General features: G+C 35.0%; 1 protein-coding gene across 1 annotated transcript in view; it reads left to right on the top strand.

Annotated features, from left to right (window-relative positions):
- Window positions 1–26,141, top strand: part of BRDT (bromodomain testis associated) — a 76,292-nt gene that overhangs the window by 15,261 nt on the left and 34,890 nt on the right. Inside the window, 10 exon segments of the mRNA XM_032303307.1 lie at window positions 6,757–6,929; window positions 7,461–7,814; window positions 11,982–12,110; window positions 13,575–13,617; window positions 13,620–13,762; window positions 14,355–14,524; window positions 14,601–14,893; window positions 15,179–15,292; window positions 15,422–15,565; window positions 23,747–23,805. Coding sequence (XP_032159198.1) covers window positions 6,757–6,929; window positions 7,461–7,814; window positions 11,982–12,110; window positions 13,575–13,617; window positions 13,620–13,762; window positions 14,355–14,524; window positions 14,601–14,893; window positions 15,179–15,292; window positions 15,422–15,565; window positions 23,747–23,805 — 1,622 coding nt within the window.

Genomic DNA, 26,141 nt, shown 5'->3' with positions numbered 1-26,141 from the left:
GACTTTTCCTCTCAATATGTATTTGGATGTTTGTCACTTATAATGCATATATTATGGGGTTACAAAGATGTGTAACCACTCTAACTCTCAAGTTCAATTTACATTTTAGTTAGAAATAAAACTTAAGGGGCTGCTGGGTGGCTCATTTGGTTGAGTGGCTGACTTTTAATTTGGGCTCGAGTCATGCTCTCAGAGTCGTGGGATTGAGCCCGTGTCAGGGTTTGTGCTTGGTGGAGAGTCTGCCTCAGTTTTTCCTGTCTCCACCCCCTGCTTTCTTGCTCTATCTCTCTCTCTAAAATGAATGGATAGATCTTCAAAAAATAAATAAATGAAACTTTTTAAAAACAATAAGATAATGCATTATAATAAATGTCAGATGATATTACACATAGTACATGCTATGGTTAAAGAAAGTAAGAAGTTGATTCAGGCTGGTAAAGCTGGGTAAGGCTTTAGTGGTGATAGAACTTGAGTTTGGCCTTGAAGGATTGATAGGATTTAGCTTTGGAGTAAAGATCTAGGTTTCCAAATAACTTTCTGGGAATATTCTACTGCCAGTGTCATGGCATTTTTATGCACAGTGGTAGGGAAACTGTCATATGACAGTAGCTAGTCTAAATAATGGCAAAGAAAAACTTTAAATTTAGTACATTAAATTGAATTGGTGTTGATTTATTGATTGATGAAATTAGTTGAGTAACTTTGAGGTGCTACAATACAGTTCTAGTTCTTGGGATATATCAATAAATGAAACAAACATTTGCCATCTTGGAGTTTACGTTCTAGTAGAGAAAGAGAGGCAAACAACATGAGGGGTTCTGAGTGGGCCTCATTGAGAACTCAAGATATGGACAAAGAAGAACCTTCCAGGAAGAGGGATCAGCTAGAGCAAAGGTCTATAACAGGATCCTTTACTCTTCTGTCACTTTGGGCCATGCCTTCAAGACCTGGATCTTTCCTCTTCATCTTGTCAAGGATTTTATTCTTTCGGTTTTCCTCTTTGTTTTGTACATCATTAATCTCTCCTTTGTAGAGTTAGTCTCATTACTCTATAAATATGCTCTAGTATCTTATTTTTAAAGTTTATCTTTTACATGTCATTTTCCCACTACTGTCCCATTTTTTTGTTTTTCTCTTATATATTCATGAAATTCACTTCAGTGTAGATTCTAGCCTCACTGAATCACCAAGAAGATTCTTACCACACTACTTAAGAAGTTCTTGTCATTTGGGGTCTCTTACAGATCTTAATGTGGCAAAATTTAAGTAATATTTTTCTATTCTCACTTTACTTCACCTCTGTCAGTATTTGCGTTAGAAGGCTATTATCCCTTTTCTTTTTTTTCATTGATTAAAGAATATACATTTTATTATTCATAAATCCAAAAATAGAATATTTGTTACCTTATTACAGTTTGGAATTTTTTTCTCACCAAATCAAATTTTATTTGGTCAAGGCAGGCACTGGTAAGTAGATATTTATCATAACAATGGCAATTACTATGTTCACCCTTTTAAAATTTAAATTCAATTAATTAGCATATGGTATATTATTAGTTTTAGAGGTAGAGTTCAGTGATGGATAGAATACCCAGTGCTCCATTACATCACATGCCCTCCCCAGTGTCCATCACACAGTTAACCCACCAACCCCTACTCCTAGCAACCCTAAATTTGTTTCCTGTGATTAGGAGTCTCATGGCTTGTCTCCCTCTCCGATTTTGTCTTGTTTTATTTTTTCCTCTCTTCCTCTATGATCCTCTGCATTCTCAAATTCCACATAGGAGTGGAGGTTGTATGATAATTGTCTTTCTCTGATTGACTTATTTTGCTTAGCATAATACCCTCTAGTTCCAACCACACTGTTGCAAATTGCAAGATTTCGTATATTTTTTTTTGGATGGCTGTGTATATTCCATGGCATACGTATTCCACATCTTCTCTAGCCATTCATCTATTGATAGACATCTGGGCTCTTTCCATAGTTTGGCTATTGTGGACATTGCTGCTATCTACATTGGGGTGTAGGTGCCCCTTTGAATTACCACATTTGTATCTTTGCGGTAAATACCCGGTAGTGCAATTACTGATTCATAGGGTAGCTCTATTTTCAACTTTTTGAGGAACCTCCATACTGTTCTTCTAGAGTGGCTGTGCCAGCTTGCATTCCCACCAACAGTGTAGGAGGGTTCCCCTTTTTACATATCCTCGCCAACATCTGTCATTTCCTGACTTGTTAGTTTTAGCCATTCTGCCTGGTGTGAGGTGGTATCTCATTGTGGGGTGTTTTTTTTTTTAAATTTTTAATTTTTTATAAACATATAATATATTTTTATCCCCAGAGGTACAGGTCTGTGAATCGCCAGGTTTACACACTTCACAGCACTCACCAAAGCACATACCCTCCCCAATGTCCATAACCCCACCCCCCTTCTCCAAACCCCCCTCCCCGCAACAACCCTCAGTTTGTTTTATGAAATTAAGGGTCACTTATGGTTTGTCTCCCTCCCAATCCCATCTTGTTTCATTTATTCTTCTCCTACCCACTTAAGCCCCCATGTTGCATCTCCACTTCCTCATATCAGGGAGATCATATGACAGTTGTCTTTCTCCGCTTGACTTACTTCGCTAAGCATGATACGCTCTAGTTCCATCCACGTTGTCGCAAATGGCAAGATTTCATTTCTTTTGATGGCTGCATAGTATTCTATTGTGTATATATACCACATCTTCTTTATCCATTCATCTGTTGATGGACATCTAGGTTCTTTCCATAGTTTGGCTATTGTAGACATTGTTGCTATAAACCTTCGGGTGCACGTGCCCCTTTGGATCAGTGCGTTTGTATCTTTAGGGTAAATACCCAGTAGTGCAATTGCCGGGTCATAGGGCAGTTCTATTTTCAACATTTTGAGGAACCTCCATGCTGCTTTCCAGAGTGGTTGCACCAGCTTGCATTCCCACCAACAGTGTAGGAGGGTTTCCCTTTCTCCGCATCCTCACCAGCATCTGTCATATCTTGACTTGTTAATTTTAGCCTTTCTGTCTCATTGTGGTTTTAATTTGTATTTCCCTGATGCTGAATGAGGTTGACATTTTTTCATGTGTCTGTTGGTTATTTGTATATCTTTAGAGAAATGCCTGTTCATGTTTTCCGCCCATTTCTTGATTGGATTATTTTTTGGGTGTTATTTGGGTATAGATTTTTGGATACTAGCCGTTTCTCTGATATGTCATTTATAAATATCTTCTCCCATTCTGTTGGTTGTCTTTGGGTTTGCCATCTGTTTTCTTTTCTATGCCAAAGATTTTATCTTGATGAAGTCCCAATAGTTCATTTTTGTTTTTGTTTCCCTTGCCTCTGGAGATGTGTCTAGCAAGAAATTGCTGCAGCTGAGATCGAAGAGGTTGCTGCCTCTGTTCTCGTCTAGGATTTTGATGGATTCCTATCTCATATTTAGGTCTTTCATCCATTTTGAGTTTACTTTTTGTGTATGGTGTAAGAAATTGGTCCAGTTTAATTCTTCTGCATGTGACTGTCCAATTTTCCCAACTCCATTGGTTGAAGAGACTCTTTTTTCCACTGGACATTCTTTCCTGCTTTGTCAAAGATTAGTTGACCATAGAGTCGAGGGCCATTTCTGGGTTCTCAATTCTGTTCCATTGATCTGTGTTTTTGTGCCAGCTTAATACCATCTTGATGATTACAGTTTGTAATAGAGCTTGAAGTCTAGAATTATGATGCCACCAGCTTTGGTTTTCTTTTTTACATTCCTTTGGCTATTCGGGGTCTTTTCTGATTCCATACAAATTTTAAGATATTTGTTCCAGTGCTGTGAAAAATGTTCATAGTATTTTGGTACAGATTGCATTGAATATATAGATCACGCTACACAGTGTAGACATTTTAACAATACTTGTTCTTCCAGTCCATAAGCATGGAAGTTTTTCCCTTTCTTTGTGTCTCCCTCAATTTTCTTTGATGAGTGTTCTATAGTTTCTATAGTTCAGATCCTTTACCTCTTTTGGTTAGATTTATTCCTAGGTATCTTACGATTTTTGGTGCAATTGTAAATGGGATTGACTCCTTTATTTTTCTTTCTTCTGTCTCATTGTTAGTGATAGAAATGCAACTGATTTCTTTGTATTGATTTTATAACCTGCCACTTTGCTGAATGCCTGTGTGAGTTCTAACAATTTTGGGGTGCAGTCTTTTTGGTTTTCCACATAGAGTATCATTTCATCTGTGAAGAGTGAGAGTTTGACTGCTTATTTGCTAATTTGGATGCCTTTTATTTGTGTTGGCTGATTGTTGAGGTTAGGACTTCTAGTACTGTGTTGAACAACAGTGGTGATAGTGGACATTCCTGCTGTGTTCCTGACCTTGGGTAAAGAGAACAGTATTTACCGTGGGCTCTTTATATATGACTTTTATGGTATTGAGGTATGTTCCCTCTATACCCCCCATCCCTACACTGAGAATAGTTTTAATCGAGAAAGGATGTTGTACTTTGTTAAATGCTTTTTCTCATCTATTGAGAGGATAGTGTGTTTTTTGTTTTTGTTTTTGTTTTAGATTTTATTTATGTATTTGACAGAGAAATCGATAGCACAAGTAGGCAGAGCAGCAGACAGAGGGATTGGGAGAAGCAGGCGCTCCACTGAGCAGGGAGCCTGATGCAGGGCTTGATCCCAGGACCCTGGGATCATGACCTGAGCCAAAGGCAGATGTTTAACTGACTGAGCCACCCAGGCGCCCAGGATCATGTGGTTCTTGTCCTTTCTTTTGTTAATGTAGTTAGTGTATCACAATTATTGATTGATTTGCAGATTTTGAACCACCCTTGCAGCCAGTGAATAAATCCCATTTGGTCAAGGTGAATAATCCTTGTAATGTACGCTTCCTTGAAATGCCTTTATTCTTGGTGCACACTCTAATTTTGTGAGTTTACTTCCCACTGTGTAGTCCTCTTAGCATTATCCTTTTCTATTAAACCTCTAAAATATTGGAGTTTTTTTTTCAAGGCTTGATATTAGATAATTCTTTTTCTAAATTCCATCTGTGTGCTGTTAATTCCCAAATTATATCTCTAATACAGCCACTGAACAGTTCCACTTAGATGTCTTATACAGATGTCAACATTAACTGGCTCACAGTTAAACACTGATGCTCCTCAGATTATTCTGTGTAACAGAAATGGTACTAATACACAGTTATTCAAGCTAGAATAGTAGAAGTTGTCCTTAATTCCTTCCTTTTTCTCTCACTCTTTTTCACATTCTGTTCATTAATAAGTCATTTGTATTCAACCCTCAATTTGTTTTTGCAATTATCCTTGTTCACGCTACCATCGTCTTATTCCCTGTGATCCTGATTCTTCTATGTGGTCTATTGTCTACACAATAACAAAGGCGGTATTTTAAAAATAAACTAGAATACATCATTAGCCTGCATAAAGCCTCTCTTTAGTTTCTCATGTTAAAATGAAGTCTGAATTCCTACTGTGGCCCTTTGTGATCTGGTATTTGCCAATTCTCCATTCTCATCTTGAGCAGCTTTCTCCTCAGTCACTGAAGTTTTCCTTACTGATTGTCTTGAAATACATTTTTACTGCCATCCCATTATCTGACTGGTTATTTCTTAAATTCACAGTAAAATCTTAATTGGTTCCTCTTCAGAGAGGCCTGCTGGCTTATCTTCTTCATAGTAGGTCTCTGTCTTAATTTAGTCAGCACCCCATTTATTTCCATTTTGGCGCTCAACATCACTTGTAATAAATTTGATTTTTTTTCTGTTTCTTACACTAGAGAATGTGCTCACCAAGGACAGAAACTGTGTCTGTCTTGTTCATTGTTGTGCCCTAGCACCTAGAAAGGTGGCCTGATACATAGTGGCATGCAATATATGTTCATGGGGTCCTTTTAAGTTCTAAATACTGTATTATGTCCAAGATATATTGTAGAGATTGAAACAAAGTTCCCTTCCCCTCACAGAGCTTTTTGTTCTAGTTCACAAATTTGGTAAAATTTAGTAAATGTACGTATTCCTCATTATACTTAGCTGTTTAGCTCCTGAGCTCAAAGAGCCACAGTTGGGTTATCAAAAGATATGAGGTTATCTCAGTTTATTTGGTTCCTAAATTTTAATTTGTGGATAATGAGAACTCAGAGATTGAGGAATACAAGTCCTGTCTTAAAATATATTCTAACCTTTTTGGTTCCTGAGTTTGTTAAGAATTCGAAGAGTCCAGGATACCTATATGTTGTACATCAAATGTGATAATATCAGGGAAAAAGTAAGAATAAGAGAACAAGAAAGTAGTGGGGTTCAGAAGAGAGTTGTTTTACATAGGATGGCCTGAGAATGTAACATTTCAGTAAAGACATAAAGGGAATTTGGAATGAGCCATGTGGCTATCTCCTTCCGGGCAGAGAGAATAGTCTGCTTATGCTTACCAGATTTGAGGCTTTGTGGCAGACCAGTAGGCTGAAGTGATAGGAAGTGAGGTTGGGAGGGGGCAGTGCATGTAGGTAGAGAGATCATGCGGGTCCTTACAAAGCATTGTAGGTTTGAGGTCTCCAATATTATATCTAAATTGCTCTGACAGGTGTTAGCAAGTATGTGGGGGAGAGTTTCAAAGGGGAATTGGGAGTGTATTGTGTTTATATTGCTAAAAAGCTGAACTACATGAATTAGAATACAAAGAAAAATAGTTTGTTTTACTCACATATTGACTCTTGTTCACACTTTACTAGGCATTCAACATAATGTGACAGTTCCTTCTGTTAAAGAAAAACAATCCCCCACAGCACTAGAACAAGTATTTAAGCCACAAGTGATTCCCTCTGTATTTCCTGAGACATCAGTTTCTCCTTCAAACATGGCACAAGGTACTCCATTCAACTCGACCTCACAAACAGTGGCCCAAGTAAGTTCACTATAGCTTTAAAATGTTTCCATGTAAGGAGTCGTGATGACTAAACCTTCTTTTAAGTTGATGTGAAAATCTGTCTTCAGCTTACTGCAGCCAGTTTTTTTGTCTGTTTACATTTTATAACAAGAGACCTAGGATGTGAACCAAATTTTAGAGATTTCTTGTAGAATTTGCACTGGTTTACTATATTTTTAGTGTTACTATCAGTTGCCCACCTATCCATTCTGTGTGTTATGTAATTTCTTTTGGGTTGATAATTTAAAATTGTATAACATAGCTGATTTCAGGTATTCAGAAACTTGTTTTTTGTATAACCATGACTTATTTTTCCATATGTCTTTCATTTAGGTTTACACAAGACAATTATTTGAATATTAGGAAGACAATACTTGAACTATTTGCTTATAAAAGAGAAATTAAGCTTCACTAATATTTAACATAGGGAAGACTTGGTGCTCTTAAGTTTGAAAACTTGCTCTGAATGCCCACTTAATTGTAATTTTTGTTGTTGTTGAACTGTTCCAGGTTACAAGGGGTGTGAAGAGGAAAGCAGATACCACAACTCCTACAGCTTCAGTAGTTAAAGCAAGTGGTGAATCTTCCCCAACACTTGCAGAAAAGAAATCATTGAAAATGCCACCTATAAAAGAGAATGTGCTGAAGACTGTTTTGCCAGATTCTCAGCAACAGAGTAAAGTTGTAAAGAATGTTAAAGTGACCGAACAGTTAAGGCACTGTAGTGAGATTCTTAAAGAAATGCTTGCAAAGAAACACTTGTCCTATGCATGGCCCTTTTATAACCCTGTTGATGTTAATGCTTTGGGGCTCCATAACTACTATGATATTGTGAAAAATCCAATGGATCTTGGAACTATTAAGGTAAATGTTGTCTTAGTAGAAGAAACTTCTTTTCTTGATCATAAAAGTTCTCTTGTTCAGTGTAAAAAATTGTTTTAATTCAGGAAAAGATAAAGAAGAAAATTAAAATCATTAGTAGGTCATATCACCTGGAATGAATCATGGGAAAATTTTTTTTTTTTTTTTTTTTTTAAAGATTTTATTTATTTATTTGACAGAGAGAAATCACAAGTAGATGGAGAGGCAGGCAGAGAGAGAGAGAGGGAAGCAGGCTCTCTGCTGAGCAGAGAGCCCGATGCGGGACTCGATCCCAGGACTCTGAGATCATGACCTGAGCCGAAGGCAGCGGCTTAACCCACTGAGCCACCCAGGCACCCTCATGGGAAAAATTTTAAACATCTTTCTTTTTCTTCTGTTTTATTCTATTGTTCTTGCCACAATGTTTGAGTTGCAGTATGTAATATTACTCTGTACCCTGAATTTTCACATACTGTGTTGTAGACATTTTCTCATTATATATTCAAGGTTATATTTTTAATAATTGCATGATTCTGATGTAATTTTGGGGAGGGGAATAAGGCACTGATATAGTTTCCAATCCCTCTCTGCATTTTTGGGGGCGATGTCTACTGCCTTTGTCAGGTTTTTTAAATTACTATTTTTTAAAATTTGATTTTTAAGTAAAGTCTACCCCCAGCATGGGGCGCAAACTCATGAACCCAAGATGAAGAGTCGCATGCTTTACCAACTGAATCAGCCAGGCACCCCTTAATTTTTAATTGAGGTATAGTTGACATACAATTTTATATGATTAAGGTGTACAGCACAATGATTTGACAGTTCTATACTTTATTTAGTACTCATCATGAAAGTGTAGTTACCATCCATTACCGTAACAATGTTATTACAATATTGTTGATTATATTCCCTATTCTATACTATTCATCCCCATGGCTTATTTTGTGAGTAGAAGTTTTGTACCTCTTAATCCCCTTTGCCTATTTCATTCATCCCCTCTTTCCACCTTGCAATCATCAGTTTGTTCTCAGTACTTATGAGACTGTTTCTGTATATGTGTGTGTTGCTTTGTTTTTTAGATTCCACATACAAGTGTGATGATAATGGTATTTGTCTTCCTCTGTCTTATTTCACTTAGCATAAATATCCTCTGGGTTAATCCACATTGTTGCAGATAACAAGCTCTTATACCATTTTATTTTTTTAAAGATTTTATTTATTTATTTGTCAGAGAGAGAGTGAGCGAGAGCGAGCATAGGCAGACAGAGTGGAAGGCAGAGTCAGAGGGAGAAGCAGGCTCCCTGCGGAGGGCAAGGAGCCCGATGTGGGACTCGATCCCAGGACGCCGGGATCATGACCTGAGCCGAAGGCAGCTGCTTAACCAGCTGAGCCACCCAGGCATCCCTCTTATACCATTTTTTATGGCTGAGTAATATTGTGTGTGTGTGTGTGTGTGTGTGTGTGTGATCTTCTTTATCCATTCATCTATTGATGGACTCTGAGGTTGCTTCAATACCTTGGCTATTTTAAATAATACTGCAATAAACAAAGGTACACATATATATTTTTTGAATTAGTGTTTTTGTTTTCTTAAATGAATTATTTATATATCTTGGATATTAACCCCATATCAGGTACATAATTCACATATCTATTCTGTTCAGTTGTTTTTGCCTTTTTGTTTTATTATATTCTTCACTGTGCAAAAGCTTTTTTGTCTGATAGACTTTATTTTTGCTTTTGTTACCCTGGCCTGAGTAGACATCCAGAAAAATGTTACTAAAACTAAAAATGTTACCCATGTTCAAGAGATTACTACTTATATTTTCTTCTAGTTTTATGGTTTTTATGTTTTATTTAGGTCTTTAATCCATTTTGAATTTATTTTTATGTATAGTATAGGAAAGTGGTTCAATTTTCATTCTTCTGCACTTAACTCTAGTTTTTGCAGCAACATTTGAAGAGACTTGTCTGTTCTCCATTGTATATTCTTGCCTCCTTTGTCAGAGGTTAACTGACCATGTAAGTGTTGGTTTATTTCTTTCTGTCCTGTTCTGCTGATATGTGAGTCTGGTTTTGTGCCAGTACCTCCCTGTTTTGATTACTGTAGATTTGTAATATATCTTGAAATCTGGGATTGCAATACCTCTAGTTAAGTTTTTCTTTTTAAATTTTTAAATTTTTTTATAAACATACAATGTATTATTATCCCCAAATCTAGTTATGTTCTTAAGGTTGCTTTGGCAATTCACGCTCTTTGTGGTTCCTTAAAATTTTTAGGATTATTTATTCTAGGTCTGTGAGTACTTCTGTTGGCATTTTCATAAGGATTGCATGAAATCTGTAGATTGCTTTGGGTGGTATGACATTTTAACTATTCTTCCAGTTCATAAGCATAGTTTATCTTTCCATTTATGTCTTCACTTTCTTTCATGAGTGTCTTATAATTTTCAGAGTACAGGTCTTGTACCCTTTGGTTAGATTCATTTCTAGGTTTGTTTGTGTTTTTGCTTTTTGATGCAATTATAAATGGGATTGTTTTTCTTAATTATTCTTTCTGCTACTTTCTTATTAGTATGTAGATGCAACATATTTCTGTATATTAATTTCACATCCTGCAACTTTACTGAATTCATTTATTCTAACAGCTGTTTGGTAGAGTTTTTAGGTTTTTCTATATACAGTGTCATCTCATCTATAAATAGTGACAGTTTTACTTTTCCCCACCACTTTGGGTGCCTTTTACTTATTTTTCTTGTCTGATTGCTGCAGCTAGGATTTTTAATACTATGTTGAGTAAAAGTGATGAGAGTGGACATCCCTGGTCTTGGTCTTAGAAGAAAAGCTTTCAGTTTTTCACCATTGAATATTGTATTAGCTGTGGTTTTTCATATATGGCCTTTATTATATTGAGGTATGTTTGATTTAAACCCACACTGTTGAGAGTTTTATCATGAACAGATTTGAGTTTTGTCATATTTTTTCTACATTTATTGAGATGACCATATGGCTTTTACCCTTCATTTTATTCATGTATTATATCCCATTGATTGATTTGTAGATATTGAATCATCCTTGCATTTCTGGGATAAATCCCACTTGTTTATAATGGAAGAGTTTTGCTAATATTTTGTGAGGATTTTTGCATCTATGTTCATCAGGGGTATTGGCCTGTAATTTTTTTAAAATAGTGTCTTTATTGTTTTATCATCAGGGTGATGCTGGCCTCATAGAAGGAATTTGGAACTTTTTATTCCATTTCTATTTTTTTGAATAGTTTGAGGAAGTTAGATGTTAACTCTTTAAATGTTTGGTAGGATTCCCTTGTGAAGCCATGTGGTCCCAACTTCTGTTTCTTGGGAGTCTTTGATTACTGATTCAATTCCATTATGAGTAATTGGTCTGTTCAGATTTTCTATTTCATCATGACTTAGTCTCAGAAGATTGTGTGTTTCCGGAAATTTATCCATTTCTTCTAGGTTATCTTAATTTGTTCTCCTTTTTTTTTTTTTTTTTTGTAATAGTCTCTTATCCTTTGTATTTCTATGGATTGGTTGTTTCTTCTCTTTCATTTCTGAGTCCTCTTTTTTTTGATGTGTCTGGGTAAAGGTTTATCAGTTTTGTCTTATTTTTTCAAAGGATTGGCTCTTACTTTCATTTGTCTTTTTTGTTGTTTTTTTAGTCTCTTCATTTCTGTTCTGATGTTAGTATTTCTTTCCTTTTACCAATTTTGTTCATTTTAAATGTCTTTTCATTTTGAGGAAATTTTTAATAAAAATCTTTCATTTAAATGTTCAAGGTTGGTTTGAGGAATTTATCTTTTCATTGCTTTCCTAGGATCATATTTGTCTAAGATTGTCTAGAAATGCATTATTTTCCTGCTTTTGTGATTATGTTCCTCTTCTTTTCTTTTTTTTTTATACTTGGAATAGCAATCTTCCTTACCTCTACTTGTCAAAATTCATTGGATATTCTCAAGGTCAAAAAATACAAAGTAAATACAGCAGGATTTTAACATTTGTCAAATTTGGAGGGTGGGTGTCTGTTTTGGGTATTACCTGTGTTGTTCTGTATGTTTCAACTATTTCATAATATAAATGATTAATGTAAATGCTCAAATGATTATTGGACTGTATTGTTTATGAATCCTGTAATTTTTCCTTAATTTAGGGGAAAATGGACAACCAAGAATATAAAGATGCATATGAATTTGCTGCAGATGTTAGATTAATGTTCATGAATTGCTACAGATACAATCCTCCAGATCATGAAGTAGTAACAATGGCAAGAATGCTCCAGGTAAGTTGATGGGTGTGCTCTGAAAGTGAGTTTTCTCTGAACATAGTTTGGAAATTTTATTTTATTTCTTTAAAAGATTTTATTTACTTGAGAAAGCAAAAGTGAGAGAGATCACAGAAGGAGAGGGAGAAGCAGACCCTCCACCGAGTAGAGAGCTCGATGCAGGGCTTGATCCCAGGACCCTGAGATCATGACCTGAGCTGAAGGCAGACACTTTAACTGACTGAGCCACCCAGGTGCCCCTCGTTTAGAAATTTAAGAGAACCATAAGTCAATAAAGAATGCCCCACTTCCCAAATATAAAGCACAATTTATTAAGTAAATTGACTCTTAAAATGGGGTTGTTTAAGGTGTAGTACCCATTAGTAATAAATCTTTTAAGGAGACTGCATTATACATAGAGGATATGGGGGAAATATTAGTGAAGAGGGGATGGTAGATAGCTTGAGATAGGATTGACTAGAACCCATGTTCCCCTGAAGGTAAAGCTCTAGGACTTTGGGTGGAATGCAGTGGAGTTGGAGTTAGTGGAATGATGAATCAACCATAGGACAGGAGCTCCTTGAAAGAAGGTCCTCTCTACAGCTTAAGAGGTCTATCTTATGTAGTGAAAAAAAGTACCATCTGTACCCCAATGTTTATAGCCGCAATGGCCACGGTCGCCAAACTGTGGAAAGAACCAAGATGCCCTTCAACGGACAAATAGATAAGGAAGATGTGGTCCATATACACTATGGAGTATTATGCCTCCATCAGAAAGGATGAGTACCCAACTTTTGTAGCAACATGGATGGGACTGGAAGAGATTATGCTGAGTGAAATAAGTCAAGCAGAGAGAGTCAATTATCATATGGTTTCACTTATTTGTGGAGCATAACAAATAGCATGGAGGACATGGGGAGTTAGAGAGAAGAAGGGAGTTGGGGGAAATTGGAAGAGGAGGTGAACCAGGAGAGACTGTGGACTCTGAAAAACAATCTGAGGTGTTTGAAGTGGTGGGGGGTGGGGGTGGGAGGTTGGGGGAACCAGGTGGTGGGTATTAGAGAGGGCACGGATTGCATGGAGCACTGGGTGTGGTGCAAAAATAATGAATACTGTTATGCTGAAAATAAATAAAAAATTTAAAAAAGATGTCTATCTTATATGGGAGAGAGGAGAAAAGTTTCAAGGTTGGCAGGCAAGGAAGCATGAGTCTTATGTCACTTTGGCTAACTGCCCCCCGCCGAACGTTTTACAGAGATAAAATGGAAATATAACACTGTATACATTTAAAGTATATAATGGAATGATTTGATGTATATACTATGCAATGATTATTCGAAGGAAAAATAGAATTATCATCAAAATACGACATTTGCTGAAGGGTATTACTGCTGTATTACGTTGGAAATACAGAAAATATAGTCTAAATATAGTGTAATTATAAGTCTAAATATAAAAATATAGTTTAATTTTTTATTATAGGATGTTTTTGAAATGCATTTTGCAAAAATCCCCGATGAACCTGTGGGAGTATGCCTGTCTGCTACATAAGAACAGACAGCACAAAAATCCTCGGTAGAGAAAGCAGTAGTGGAGCTTCCTCTGAAGGTAACTCTTCTGGGGATTCTGAAGATGAACGAGTTCAGCGTCTTGCAAAGCTTCAGGAGCAGGTAGTTGATTGTATTGATGAAAGTTTTTGCATTTTTATGAGCTGTTGTTGCAGATCTATTATAACATCTTTATTGTAGATTAAAAGCTGTTACATTTAGATCACTTAGGAGCTATGACTATTTACTTCCTGCCACGTTTGTAATGTTTAGTAGTCTTACACAAAGATCTATGTATCTTAAAATTCTGTTACCTTTCTAACCACAAGGAATTTATACTCATTGAAATAATTTACATTACATAATCCAAGATATTTGATGGATTAGTTTTTGTTCAGTATTGCTACCTTTTGTGATACAATGTTAACCTCCTAGCTCAAGCCTGAAAGAAAACAAGGTTGAGATTACCTAGAAATGTTCATTTTCATGGTCTGTTTTTAGTTGAATATCTTAGTTTATGGGTTGAGCACAGAATAGTATTTCTGATTTAATGTATGCCCTTCAAAATGATGAATTTGTGGAATGAAATTAGAGCTTGAAGGAAATCTAGTATGAAATGAATTTCAAAAGGATAGGGTTGACTTTTGAGTGCCTTCATTTTTTTTCCTAATGTGTTTAGAGCCATGAATGTTGAAAGAATTTTTTTCTTTATTAGCTGAAAGCTGTTCATCAACAGCTACAGGTTCTCTCCCAAGTACCTTTCCGTAAGCTAAAGAAAAGGAATAAGTCTAAAAGGGAAAAGAAGAAAGAAAAGGCTAATAACAGAGATGAAAATCCAAGAAAAAAGTTTAATCAAGTGAAATTAAAGGAGAAGTCCAAAAGCAAGTAAGTATCTTTTATAATGCCTTATTCATATAGTAGTATTATTTAACATATTTGACTAAATTTAGTTTTTGTTTAGTCAGCCAAAGAAGAGGAAACAACAGGTGTTTGCTCTGAAACCTGAAGATGAGGATAATGCTAAGCCTATGAACTATGATGAGAAAAGGCAGTTAAGCTTGGATATAAACAAACTCCCTGGAGATAAACTTGGGCGAGTAGTTCATATAATACAATCAAGAGAGCCTTCTCTGAGAAATTCCAACCCTGATGAGATAGAGATAGACTTTGAAACACTGAAAGCATCAACACTGAGAGAACTGGAAAAGTACGTTGCGGCATGTCTAAGAAGAAAAAGACTGATAAAACCTCAGGGTATGTATTTCTATCGGTAGAAAGCCGTCTGGTATTTGTGTTAGTTTTTTTTTTTAAATTTTATTTATTTATTTGACAGAGAGAGATCACAAGTAGGCAGAGAGGCAGGCAGAGAGAGAGAGAGGAGGAAGCAGGCTCCCTGCTGAGCAGAGAGCCCGATGCGGGACTCGATCCCAGGACCCTGAGATCATGACCTGAGCGAAGGCAGCAGCTTAACCCACTGAGCCACCCAGGCACCCTGTGTTAGTTTTTGATAAGACGTTTTTTCCCTCTTAAATCACATAGGTAAGAAAATAATGAAGTCCAAAGAAGAATTTCATTCACAGAAAAAACAGGAGTTGGAAAAGCGGTTACTAGATGTCAACAATCAGTTAAATTCAAGAAAATGTCAAGCAAAACGTAGGTGGCAGTTTTTTATGTATTTGTTTTTAAAAAGGGAACAGGTTTCTTTCTTCCTTTTTTTATTTTCAAGTGTTCGTGTAATTATTTGATTCTGCTGGCATTGTAATGTGTTTCCCTGTTTTGTAGCTGAGAAAACCCAGTCATCCAAGGCTGTTGGAAGCGGTTCCCGATTAAGTGAAAGCAGCAGCAGCAGCACTAGCAGCTCATCGGAGACTGAAAGCAGCAGCAGTGATTCAAGCTCCTCGGGCAGCAGCAGTGATTCCGAATCAGGTTAGCTGTCCCCTTAAGTGTACCTCTGTTTGTGGGAACATCCGTTTCTTGTATTATTGAGACTTATATTTTTAAGAAATGTTTGTCATTTACCCAGAACCTATGGTTTGGATGCCACAGTTATTATTTAATTACATGTTGACATTCTTACTATTTTCTTTAAAAGAGATACTGTGTAAAAAGGATACTTCATATTATTTGTATAAGACTTACAGGTTTGTAATGTTGAAAAGAAATTTACTAAAGGTGGGAGATAGTTTCTTAATATATAATACCACATCTTAATTCGAGAAAATAACAAATAATAAAATTCCGATCAGCACTTCTTTTTATAAAATAAAGGCTTATTTGAGGACATCTTTCACTTTACTCTGCGTGATATATCAGACCGCTCAAATGTTGCACAGTATGTCCTGTTGTGACAGTATATTCTAAATTGAATAAGCACTTTGGATTGTCATCCCAGAAAATGTTTAAAGCAGAATTTTATTCACTTTTGCATTTTCACTAATAGATATTCCATTTATAGAAAAACATATTTCAAATTGAGATTTTCAGTTATGCTAAAGTATCATATTACCCTGGTAGTTTCTCATCAACTGTATCAAGCTTAATTCAGTCATGTTTTCTTTGTGCTCTTTCATTGATGGTTGTGTAGTTGAGAAGTAATCACTGCCCCAAGAATACTGACTTGGCAGGGGCATCCCATTATTGTCCACCGAAAGGTACATTCAGAATATAGGGCACTTTTGCGCCTAAAATTTTGCTTTATTTTAAATGAGTTGGTTTTGTTTTGTTTTATTTGTCATGAGATTTAGTTCGCTTTTAAAAAAAATATCCTCCACACAATAGTGTCACATCAGGGATTCTTAACCATTTGTAAGAATGTCCCTCTTATTTCAGTCTGGTAGTAAGGGTCTGCTGGCTTGCAGTACATTCTGTTTCATTTTTGGTTTGTTTTAGTTTGCATTTATGTGGTGCTGATTGCTGTGTTTTGTTTTTACATTTCTAAAGTATATAGTGGTAAACGTTTTTGTTAGAATAAAAAATTTTTACTTTTGTTGAAATTTGTCATGGTAAATTTTTAAATTATTTTTGGGCTCTGACTATACATTATTTCCTTATATTTGACTTTAAAGCATAAAATAATGCTGGAAAAGTTTGTAATTAGCATTTGTAATTTCATCTAATAAAGCATTTGTGGCCTAATAAGTTAGAGCACTTTGTCTTTCATTTGTAGGATAAAACTGAGTTATCCAATTATATGTTGGCTACTGATCAATAAATGCCTTGAGAATTAGTGGAAAAGTACTATATACAGAGTGCTTCAGTAAAGGTATTCAAAAATACCTTAATTTTAATTTGAATTAGTAATTTCTGATAGTCTTCTAATACATTGCTTAAAGGAACGATGTTCATCATCCACTATGTGTGCTTAAAGAGGTGTAATATGTATGCTTTCCTAACTTTCTAGTAGAGTATCTTGGCCTCAAAGTTATAGTTATTTTTTTTAACAACTTTGTGTTGAATTTTTATTTTATGACTGATTTTTTAATGTCATCTTTTTCAATAATGGACTGTTTTTGAAAACACTGTTAAAATCTAAGCAACACATTCTTAAATTTCAGCTTACATTATGGATCATATATAGGTTTGTGACACTAAGGTCAGTTTGTCCTCTAACAATGGTACGAGTTATCATTTTTCTTTGAAATTTTTGTTTTTATAAATGTTGAACCTATATACTTGATTTAAGAAACACTATATGTACAATGCGCAATTATAAATTGCAAACATGGTGCCTACCTTAAATGATCATTCAGTTCTGTTTTTTTTTTGTTGTTGTTGTTGTTGTTTATTTTGTTTAGCAAAGTAAATTAGTAAGTGAAGCAATAGGACCTTTGTCCTAAGTATTAACTTTAATTGTATGCATTAAAATACTGTAAGGCTCTTAATTTTTAGTGTGTAACGTAAGAAAAATTCTCTGTATTTTCACCAGTACTTGTTTTTTTTTTTTTTTTAAAGATTTTATTTATTTATTTGACAGAGAGAGATCACAAGTAGGCAGAGAGGCAGGCAAAGAGAGAGGGGAGGAAGCAGGCTCCCTGTGGAGCAGAGAGCCTGATGCGGGGCTTGATCCCAGGACTCTGGCCCGGGATCATGACCTGAGCCGAAGGCAGATGCTTTAACCCACTGAGCCACCCGGGTGCCCCCTAAGAACATTTTTTATTTGAACAGAAACCCTAAATAAAAGGACTGTAAATTATGAAAAATAATTTGCAGACCATATCAATAGCAGTACTGAAGTAAAAATAAGTAAAGCATCTACAGTTCTTAATTATGTACATGGCAGTCTCAAGGAGCAGATGACAAATCCCAAGTATGTATAAGTCTCAGGTTGGAGGGAAATGGAATTACTGAGAAAATAACAACTTGTGAAAATTAGGAATATTAGCAAAAAATCTTCTATATAAGTAAAAATTAACTGAAAATATGCAGACGATTTTGTAGGTTTAGAGTTTATTATGATTTTCCCAGAACTGAAACTTGGAATATCTTTATTACCATAATTCTGGTTAATAAGGCTTTTGATTATTTAAGATAGGTGATAAGAATATAAGTTCATTTCTTCAAAATGTTAATAGAGGAAATTTTTCTGAAAGCTTTTGTGAGAAATTCTTTCCTGATAGAAGATTATTGATCTTTAGCAATTTTTTCTTAATCTGTTTTTTAATGACTGCCTTTGGAATTTTTATAGCAGCTTGATTGTATGCAGTTTTCTTTTTTTTTTTAATTGTATGCAGTTTTTTTTTTCTTTCTCTGATTTATTTCACTTACAATTATGTATGCAGTTTTCTTTTTCTTTTTTTTTTTTTTTTTAAAGATTTTATTTATTTATTTGACAGAGAGAAATCACAAATAGATGGAGAGGCAGGCAGAGAGAGAGAGAGGGAAGCAGGCTCCCTGCCGAGCAGAGAGCCCGATGCGGGACCCGATCCCAGGACCCTGAGATCATGACCTGAGCCGAAGGCAGCGGCTTAAACCACTGAGCCACCCAGGCGCCCCTGTATGCAGTTTTCTTAACCAAGTCATAATCTTTTGTGATTTTGGTTATCAGGGACAGAGCTCTACATTAACTTTTCTTAATTCCCCAATATTATTGACTCATTTTTCTTCATTTATCCTCTATTATGAGTTGGTCTATCTTTACTCCAGTAGCATTCTGTTCAGATGTGTGAAGTGGGTGTGCAAAATGTTTGAAAGGTAACATCTGTGAAAAACATTTAAGTGTCATAAATTGTGTTACAGTTGTTTATTCTACATTATTTTTATTTATTTATTTATTTTTAAAAAGATTTTATTTATTTATTTACAGACAGAGATCACAAGTAGGCAGAGAGGCAGGCAGAGAGAGAGAGGAAGAAGCAGGCTCCCTACCAAGTGGAGAGCCTGATGCGGGACTCGATCCCAGGACCCTGAGATCATGACCCAAGCCAAAGGCAGAGGCTTAACACACTGAGCCACCTAGGCGCCCTATTCCACATTATTTATTTATTTATTTATTTATTTATTTATTATTTTTTTATTCTGCATTATTTAAATGGTTATCTTCTATGTATTCTCAAACCTTATTTTATATACTTTGAAAAATATGGACTCAATTCTCCTTTATTAAATAAGATTAATTAAATGTCAGAGATTTGATTTCCAAGGAAAGTTTGATTTAAAAATTCTTTAACATTTCAAGCAAGATATTAAATCCATTCCAAGAATAGAGTTGGAATGAAATCCTCAAATCTTTGAAAAATATAAATGAGCTATCTGTGGGGTAGAAGCAGTACTTGATTGCAGATGTGTTGTAATTTGGTTTTATAATTTAAATTATTTTCTTGACTAGCAACAGTATATGGAAATTGTCATGTGAAGATTAGTCAAGAATATTTATTAAATATTGGTATAAATATAAAACCTTTCTAAACTATTTCTCATAACCGTCAAAATATCAAATGTCAGATCAAAGATGTTAATGAGGTTTGATAATAAAATGAATTCCAGATGCTTATCTCCTGTGTTAGCTGGTCTCTGCTAGTGTATACACATAACCTGTTGAGAGTTTTCTAATGTTCAACAACTTTGGCTATTTTGAGTGTTATAATAGGGATGAATATAATAATTAATAGATTCAATCTTGTGGTGAATATTACTGAGAAACAAATGGGAACAGCTCATAGGTAGTAGTGCTTTTGATAGAAATCTTGTGGGAAATAACTTTAGGAACTAAGTGTAAGCTCAAATACTCAATTAGTGTAGAATATTTTTCAGGAATGTTTAAAATTTCAATTGTTTACTACTTACACACAAGGGAAACTCAGTGGTTACAGCATCAGTTCTCTATCTTATTAGACAAAGCGAATTTGTCTTCAGGCATTTTCAGAGAATGAAATCTATGAAATTCTCTAACTTTTTCTTTTCTTTTTTTTTAAGCTTACTTAGTCATGGGTGACTTACAAACAGGAATAAAACAACCTCTCTTTTTAGTTCTCTACAACCTAGGTTTTCTGTAGAAGTGACAAGGATATGATTTTTTTTTTCATGCAATGGAAAAAGGACAAAAAGGACTTGCTTCAAGTCTGGATTTTGTTTTACTTCTTTAGGAGGGGGATGGTTTAGTGAATGTAGGAAGTGTGAAATGACAGTTTGGGAATAATCTTTGCCATTTAAGAAAAATGATCAGAGTTTATCATGAAATTTTTAAAACTTTATGACTTTTCTCATCAATTAAAGTGTTTTCAAATCAAAAGCCCCAGAAAAATTCAAAGACCCAAGCTTGACTGAAAACTTATATATATATTGAGGTCCATACTTGATCCTTTGAGTCTTCCAAATTAGTGATGATACTTGTCTTGTGCATTTAAATATTTTCTGTTAAAAATGGATCTTCCTGAATAAGCAGTCTGTCTAGAATAGTGTTTTCTCAGTACATTAGAATCACCTGTAAAACTTTTTAAAAATAGTGTTCAAACCTGAAATGAATAGAGAATGGGGGCAGGTATATGTGATGTTAGAAGTATCTCAGGTGACTTAATGTGCTGCCACATTTGAGAACCAGAGGTCTACAGTTTTTTTGCTTTGTTTCCACTTTTTAACTCTAATTATAATGACTTTGGTAAAAGGAACAGCAGTTTATAATTGGGTTGTTCTGGAGCACCTGGGTGGCTCACTCGTTTAAGTGTTACACCTTTGGTTCTGGCCATGATCCCAGGGTCCTGGAATCAAGCCCCTCGGGGAGTGTGCTGCTCTCTCTCCCTCTACTCCCTTCTCCACCCCCCGCAACTCATGGTCTCTCTCTGCTCGCTTTCTCACACTCTCTCAGATAAATAAAATCTTTAAAAAAATAATTGAATAGTTCTTCTATATTAAAATAAGTACCAAACTCTTCAATGAAAATTGCCAAGCGGTCTTTAAAAGAATCAAAATTTTTTAGTTCAGAAACAAATTGCTGATGTTTTTTTAAAAGATTTTATTTATTTGACAGAGATCACAAGTAGGCAGACAGCAGGCAGAGAGAGAGGGGAAAGCAGGCTCCCTGCCAAACAGAGAGCCTGATTCAGGGCTCAATCCCAGGACCCTGAGATCATGACCTGAGCAGAAGACAGAGGCTTAACCCACTGAGCCACCCAGGTGCCCCTTGATTTTTTTTTTTTTAATCAATAGAACACATCTCTGGTGATAAGTTTGGGCAAATCATTTAATGTCTCTGGACATTCAGTAGCGGAACCCAGGAGTGACTTCCAATTACCTATCTAAACCCTGTACTATGTAACAGAAGTGTGATTTATTTTTCTAATTTTAAAAATTTTCAGTAATTTTTTCTGCGTATATTATATGGTAAAACATTCTGATTTTACACCATAGTATTACATTCATATTCAATGTATTAAATTTTTTAGCCCATACTATCTTGCTGATAATATTTGCTATCTCAAGCATTTATCTCAGTGCTTTGATGGGTATTAAACCAATTGTTGAAGCAAATGTTTGATTCCAGCTCTTTTTTTTTTTTTAACTAAATGATTAAATTTTTCCCCCTTAAGTTTAAAATGAAAACTTTCCAATCCAAGTTTTATATTGAGGTTTAAGGAAAGATGTGAAAGTAGAACATATTACATAACATGCATAATATGTGTTGGTTTAGTAGTTCACATTTATTATCTGATTCAGTCTTCTTAAGGTGTAGGTATGCATTTCATCACAGTTCCCTGGAGAATTAGTTGACAGTATATGTGTTACCACTATACTGTATACTGCTCAATTTCATTAATATTTTCAAGACCTGGGGCTTCTTCACTGATTGAAATGATGTCTTAAGCTTCGTAGTGAAAATGTGTATGTTGTTCTTTTAATTGCAAAGTGCAGGAACTCATAAATAAACAGAAATAAACAGTTTTACTTCACTACATTCCGAAAAGTCAAGTATGTAAGAGTAGAATGAGAACCAAAATGCTGAGTTTTAGTCTGTCGTTATTCATCTATCCATAGTCTATAAGACTTTTATGAAACCTACTATATTGGGTGGTTTTGACTTTTTTTATTGCAGTATAATTGACATCAATAGTCTATTAGCTTCAGGTGTTTAACGTAGTATTCAGCATTTGTATACATTACAAAATAATAACTACAATAAGTCTATAGTTACCATTCTGGTTTTTTCATTTAAAAATTCTTTGATGCCTTTTGTAGTGTCTTCAGACTTGGAGATGCTAATTTTTAAAATTCTGAGCTTTATATATCAAACTAAATAATGCCCTTGAATTTTTTAGTAGAACACTAATGTGGTATGTCATATTTTACTTTAAGTTTATACTTAAGAGTTTATGTAAATCATAGAATAATGTAGTTTAGCTGCATATTTGAATAGTTAAGATGTATAGATGTGCATATAGTATATGACCATATTAATGAAGTCTGTTTTTTTTGTTCGAAGCCGAAACCATAATTTATCCCCTAAATGTGAAAGCTCCTTGGATCTATAGCCTCAGTCTTTGCTCTCTGTATTCTTCCCCTCCACCTAACCTCCAACACTTAAATAATACTTAGAGGAGTGACATTAAGATGGTTCTCGTCATTTCAAATACTTGAATTCTTTAAATTAAAGCACTTAATTGAGTGGCATTTAGCAGTTTTAACAATGTCCAGCATCAAACATTTTAGGAGAGGAAAGAACAGTAACACATCCAGTGGAAACTGATGGCATTTCAGGAGACAGAAGGTAATTATTAAAATTAGAATGTTTTAAGTTTGAATAAGATTTTGTGTTAACCAGCTGTGGTGCCCTGGAGCCCAAGGCAAATAATGCTTAGGTGGCTCATGGATGCTTACCTGGAAAGGTGGGTCAAGGCATTAACTGCTGGTTTGGTGCTTTACCACATTGACCTAGGCTTATGATTGGGGAGGAAAGCACCAGAATCAATTGTAAGATAAAGAGGAACCTATGAGTACTGCTTCAGAGATCTCTTTCTATCCTCCCACCAATGTCCCCTGTAAAGGTATTTCTAAAGGTAAACAAGGTAGTATAAAAACCATTTGTTGCTACATAATTGAGGCTGCCAAATAGCTAGAGAGTAAATAAAGGATTATTTGGGGTCTTTCCTAGAGTGCTCTTAGAGCAGATTTTGCCATGAAATCAAATAGATTCACTTTTCATAAAAGACTCAGTCAGATCAGTGACATACCCTTCTCTTATAGTAAATTCTTAATTACTTAATTAAGTCCCTTATGGCTATATTTATGGCTGCTTGATAAAAAGGTTTTACTGTAATTCAACCTACTTGTTTAAAACCTTATCTGTGTTATAACTTGTTCCTTTTTAAACTATTTTTCAAACTCTTTACTATGCTATTCTTTTTGCCTAAATAATCCAATTTGAAATTTGTGAGTGGGTATTTATTCCATTATGTGGAAAAGAAAATATCCCTTTCAAAAAAGTGTTATTTTAGAATTTTGACTGGTTCAAAGGTCAAAAACCTGGTTAACTGTAAGAATTTCTTGATTTAAGAGGTTGCTATTAAAGGTATTTTCCTGAAATGACCATTTTATTTCTAATATGAAAATAATTTATAATTTAAATGTTAAGTTTTAAAGCTGGTAAATATTGAAATATTTCTTTATATACATTTGCAGAAATGTTTCCTAAATTTACTGGAGTAAAACAGAACGATTCTCCTAAAGAACAAGTAAAGGTAAGTTAATTCTTCCATTTTTTACCTTAGAATTTTAAAATGTATGCTGGGACTCACTGGTATAGTAGTAAATTCTTTAAAATTTGTTTTGAATTTGGGTGCCTGGGTGGCTTAGTTGGGTAGGCATCTGCCTTCATATCAGGTCATGATCCCAGAGTTCCAGGATCAAGCCCTCTACCCCTGCTCTTCAGGGAGTCTGCTTCTCCCTCTCCCTCTGCTTCTCTCCCTGCTTGTGCTCTCTTGCTCACTCTCTCAAATGAATAAATAAAATCTTAAAAAAAAATTTCATCCTGAAGAAAATACAATATAAGAAATAGTTGGCTACCTTTTTCTAATAAGGTATAACTATTCTATAAATCAGACAGATTGGTAGAACAAATTATAGAAGTTTAGAATTAATCATGAGAGTCTAAATACAGAGGGAGGCCTTGCTTTTCCTATATGTACACAATAGGATATAGGGTGTGTACAGTAAGGTGGAATTTTAAGAGTAGTAGGAAAATGGTAGTTAGGGTTTAAGATAAAGCTTTTAATTAGGAGCTATTTTTATTACATGTATGATTAGTAAATGACATGCTTTGAAAAGGATAGAAGTAATTTTATCTGTTACTAATTCAGGTTATCATTTTCATTAAATTTTTAATCCTTTGTACCCCTCTCAAGTATAGAATTACAGATATATACCTTTATTATATTATAAATTATTTAACCTTACATATCTAGGTTAGGAATATACAACATAAATACCTGTCTTGAGGGAGCTCTCAGTTGTGAGAAGAAATAAAATCACACGGATAAGAGGTTGCATAATTAGTGCTATAATCTCTATTCATAATTTATTGAGAAAATGAAGAGGAACATACATACCACCTGAAGGAGGGAGCGCTTACTATGGGTTTTAAACTACAGGGAAAAGGAAGAAATGGTTAATACGTTGACATAAATTAAGGACTTTTTTTTCTTTTAATCTAGTTTTATTTAGCAAGTGCTTGATGGGTGGATGGTATACTGTGTAAGAAACAATATCTGATAAATGTGCCAAGTCATAGTGGCAGAACAAATGCTGTACTGATAAGAAAAAAAGGATTGCTAAGAAGTGTCTGTCAGGAGCTGAGATTTATACCCAAGCTTTGTTTTGAGAAACAGGATGAACACACTAGGGTATACTTTCTGTCCATACAACACACACGTGTTTATGTGTGTGTCCACATACTTTTGATATTTCTTAAAATCACTTAAAATTCTATACAAATGTATAAAATGTTGGCCAATTAAGTTCAACAGGGGATATACTTTTGTATGTATTTATCAACATATACATATACATCTGTTAACATCTGAACTCTAATAACTTTACGGTCACTAAATGTTAACATAATCAAAAGTAAAACCATTTTCTGATGGAGCCATAATATTCCATTATATATATGGACCATATCTTCTTTATCCATTCATCACAGTTTGGCGATTGTGGCCATTGCTGCTGTGAATATTGGGGTACAGATGGCCCTTCTTTTTCACGAGGACTTGTTTTTTTAACAGAGGTAGTAGCATGAAGAGAGGCAAAAAAGCACAAGAGGTGTTCAGGGAAATATGGCGACATAGGGTAAATACAACAGGGAAATACACCAGGGAGGGCTTTGAATACTTAGGTGAAGTGGTAACTAATATGGTAACTAATATGGTAGGCAAGAGTGAGTTCTTGAAGGCTTTTGAGTAGGAACAAAATACAGATAGTCTATTGCCATAGGTATTAGAGGAATCAAAATTATATTAATGAATTTTGAAAGCATTCTTCATACATAGCATATAGAATGCTGCATAATAATCTGTTTGTAGCCAGAATTTTTTTTTTTTTTTTAAAGATTTATTTATTTATTTGACAGAGAGAAATCACAAGTAGATGGAGAGGCAGGCAGAGAGAGAGAGAGGGAAGCAGGCTCCCTGCTGAGCAGAGAGCCCGATGCGGGCCTCGATCCCAGGACCCTGAGATCATGACCTGAGCCGAAGGCAGCGGCTTAACCCACTGAGCCACCCAGGCGCCCTGTAGCCAGAATTTTTTCAGTGTCCCTCTTTGAGGAACAAAACACCCTTTGATAATAAAAGGATTTTTTTTTAGGAATATGAATAAATACATATATTTGTGTGTTTCAAAAGCTGGTTTTGTTTTGTTTTGTTTTGTTTTGCTGATTTAAACCTCAGCGTTTGACTTTAAGTTTTGGGCTTGGGTCTAGATTATGGTTGGGATAAACATTCTTATGGCATTAGTTTTATTCAAGCTAGCGTGGATAGGTATTCATATACTTGCCTTATCTACTCATTCACCCTAACTCCTT

Source organism: Mustela erminea, chromosome 10 (assembly GCF_009829155.1).
Source record: "Mustela erminea isolate mMusErm1 chromosome 10, mMusErm1.Pri, whole genome shotgun sequence".
NCBI lineage: Eukaryota > Metazoa > Chordata > Mammalia > Carnivora > Mustelidae > Mustela > Mustela erminea.
Note: the sequence above shows the minus strand (reverse complement) of the source record. Positions and strands in the feature narration are given on the sequence as shown.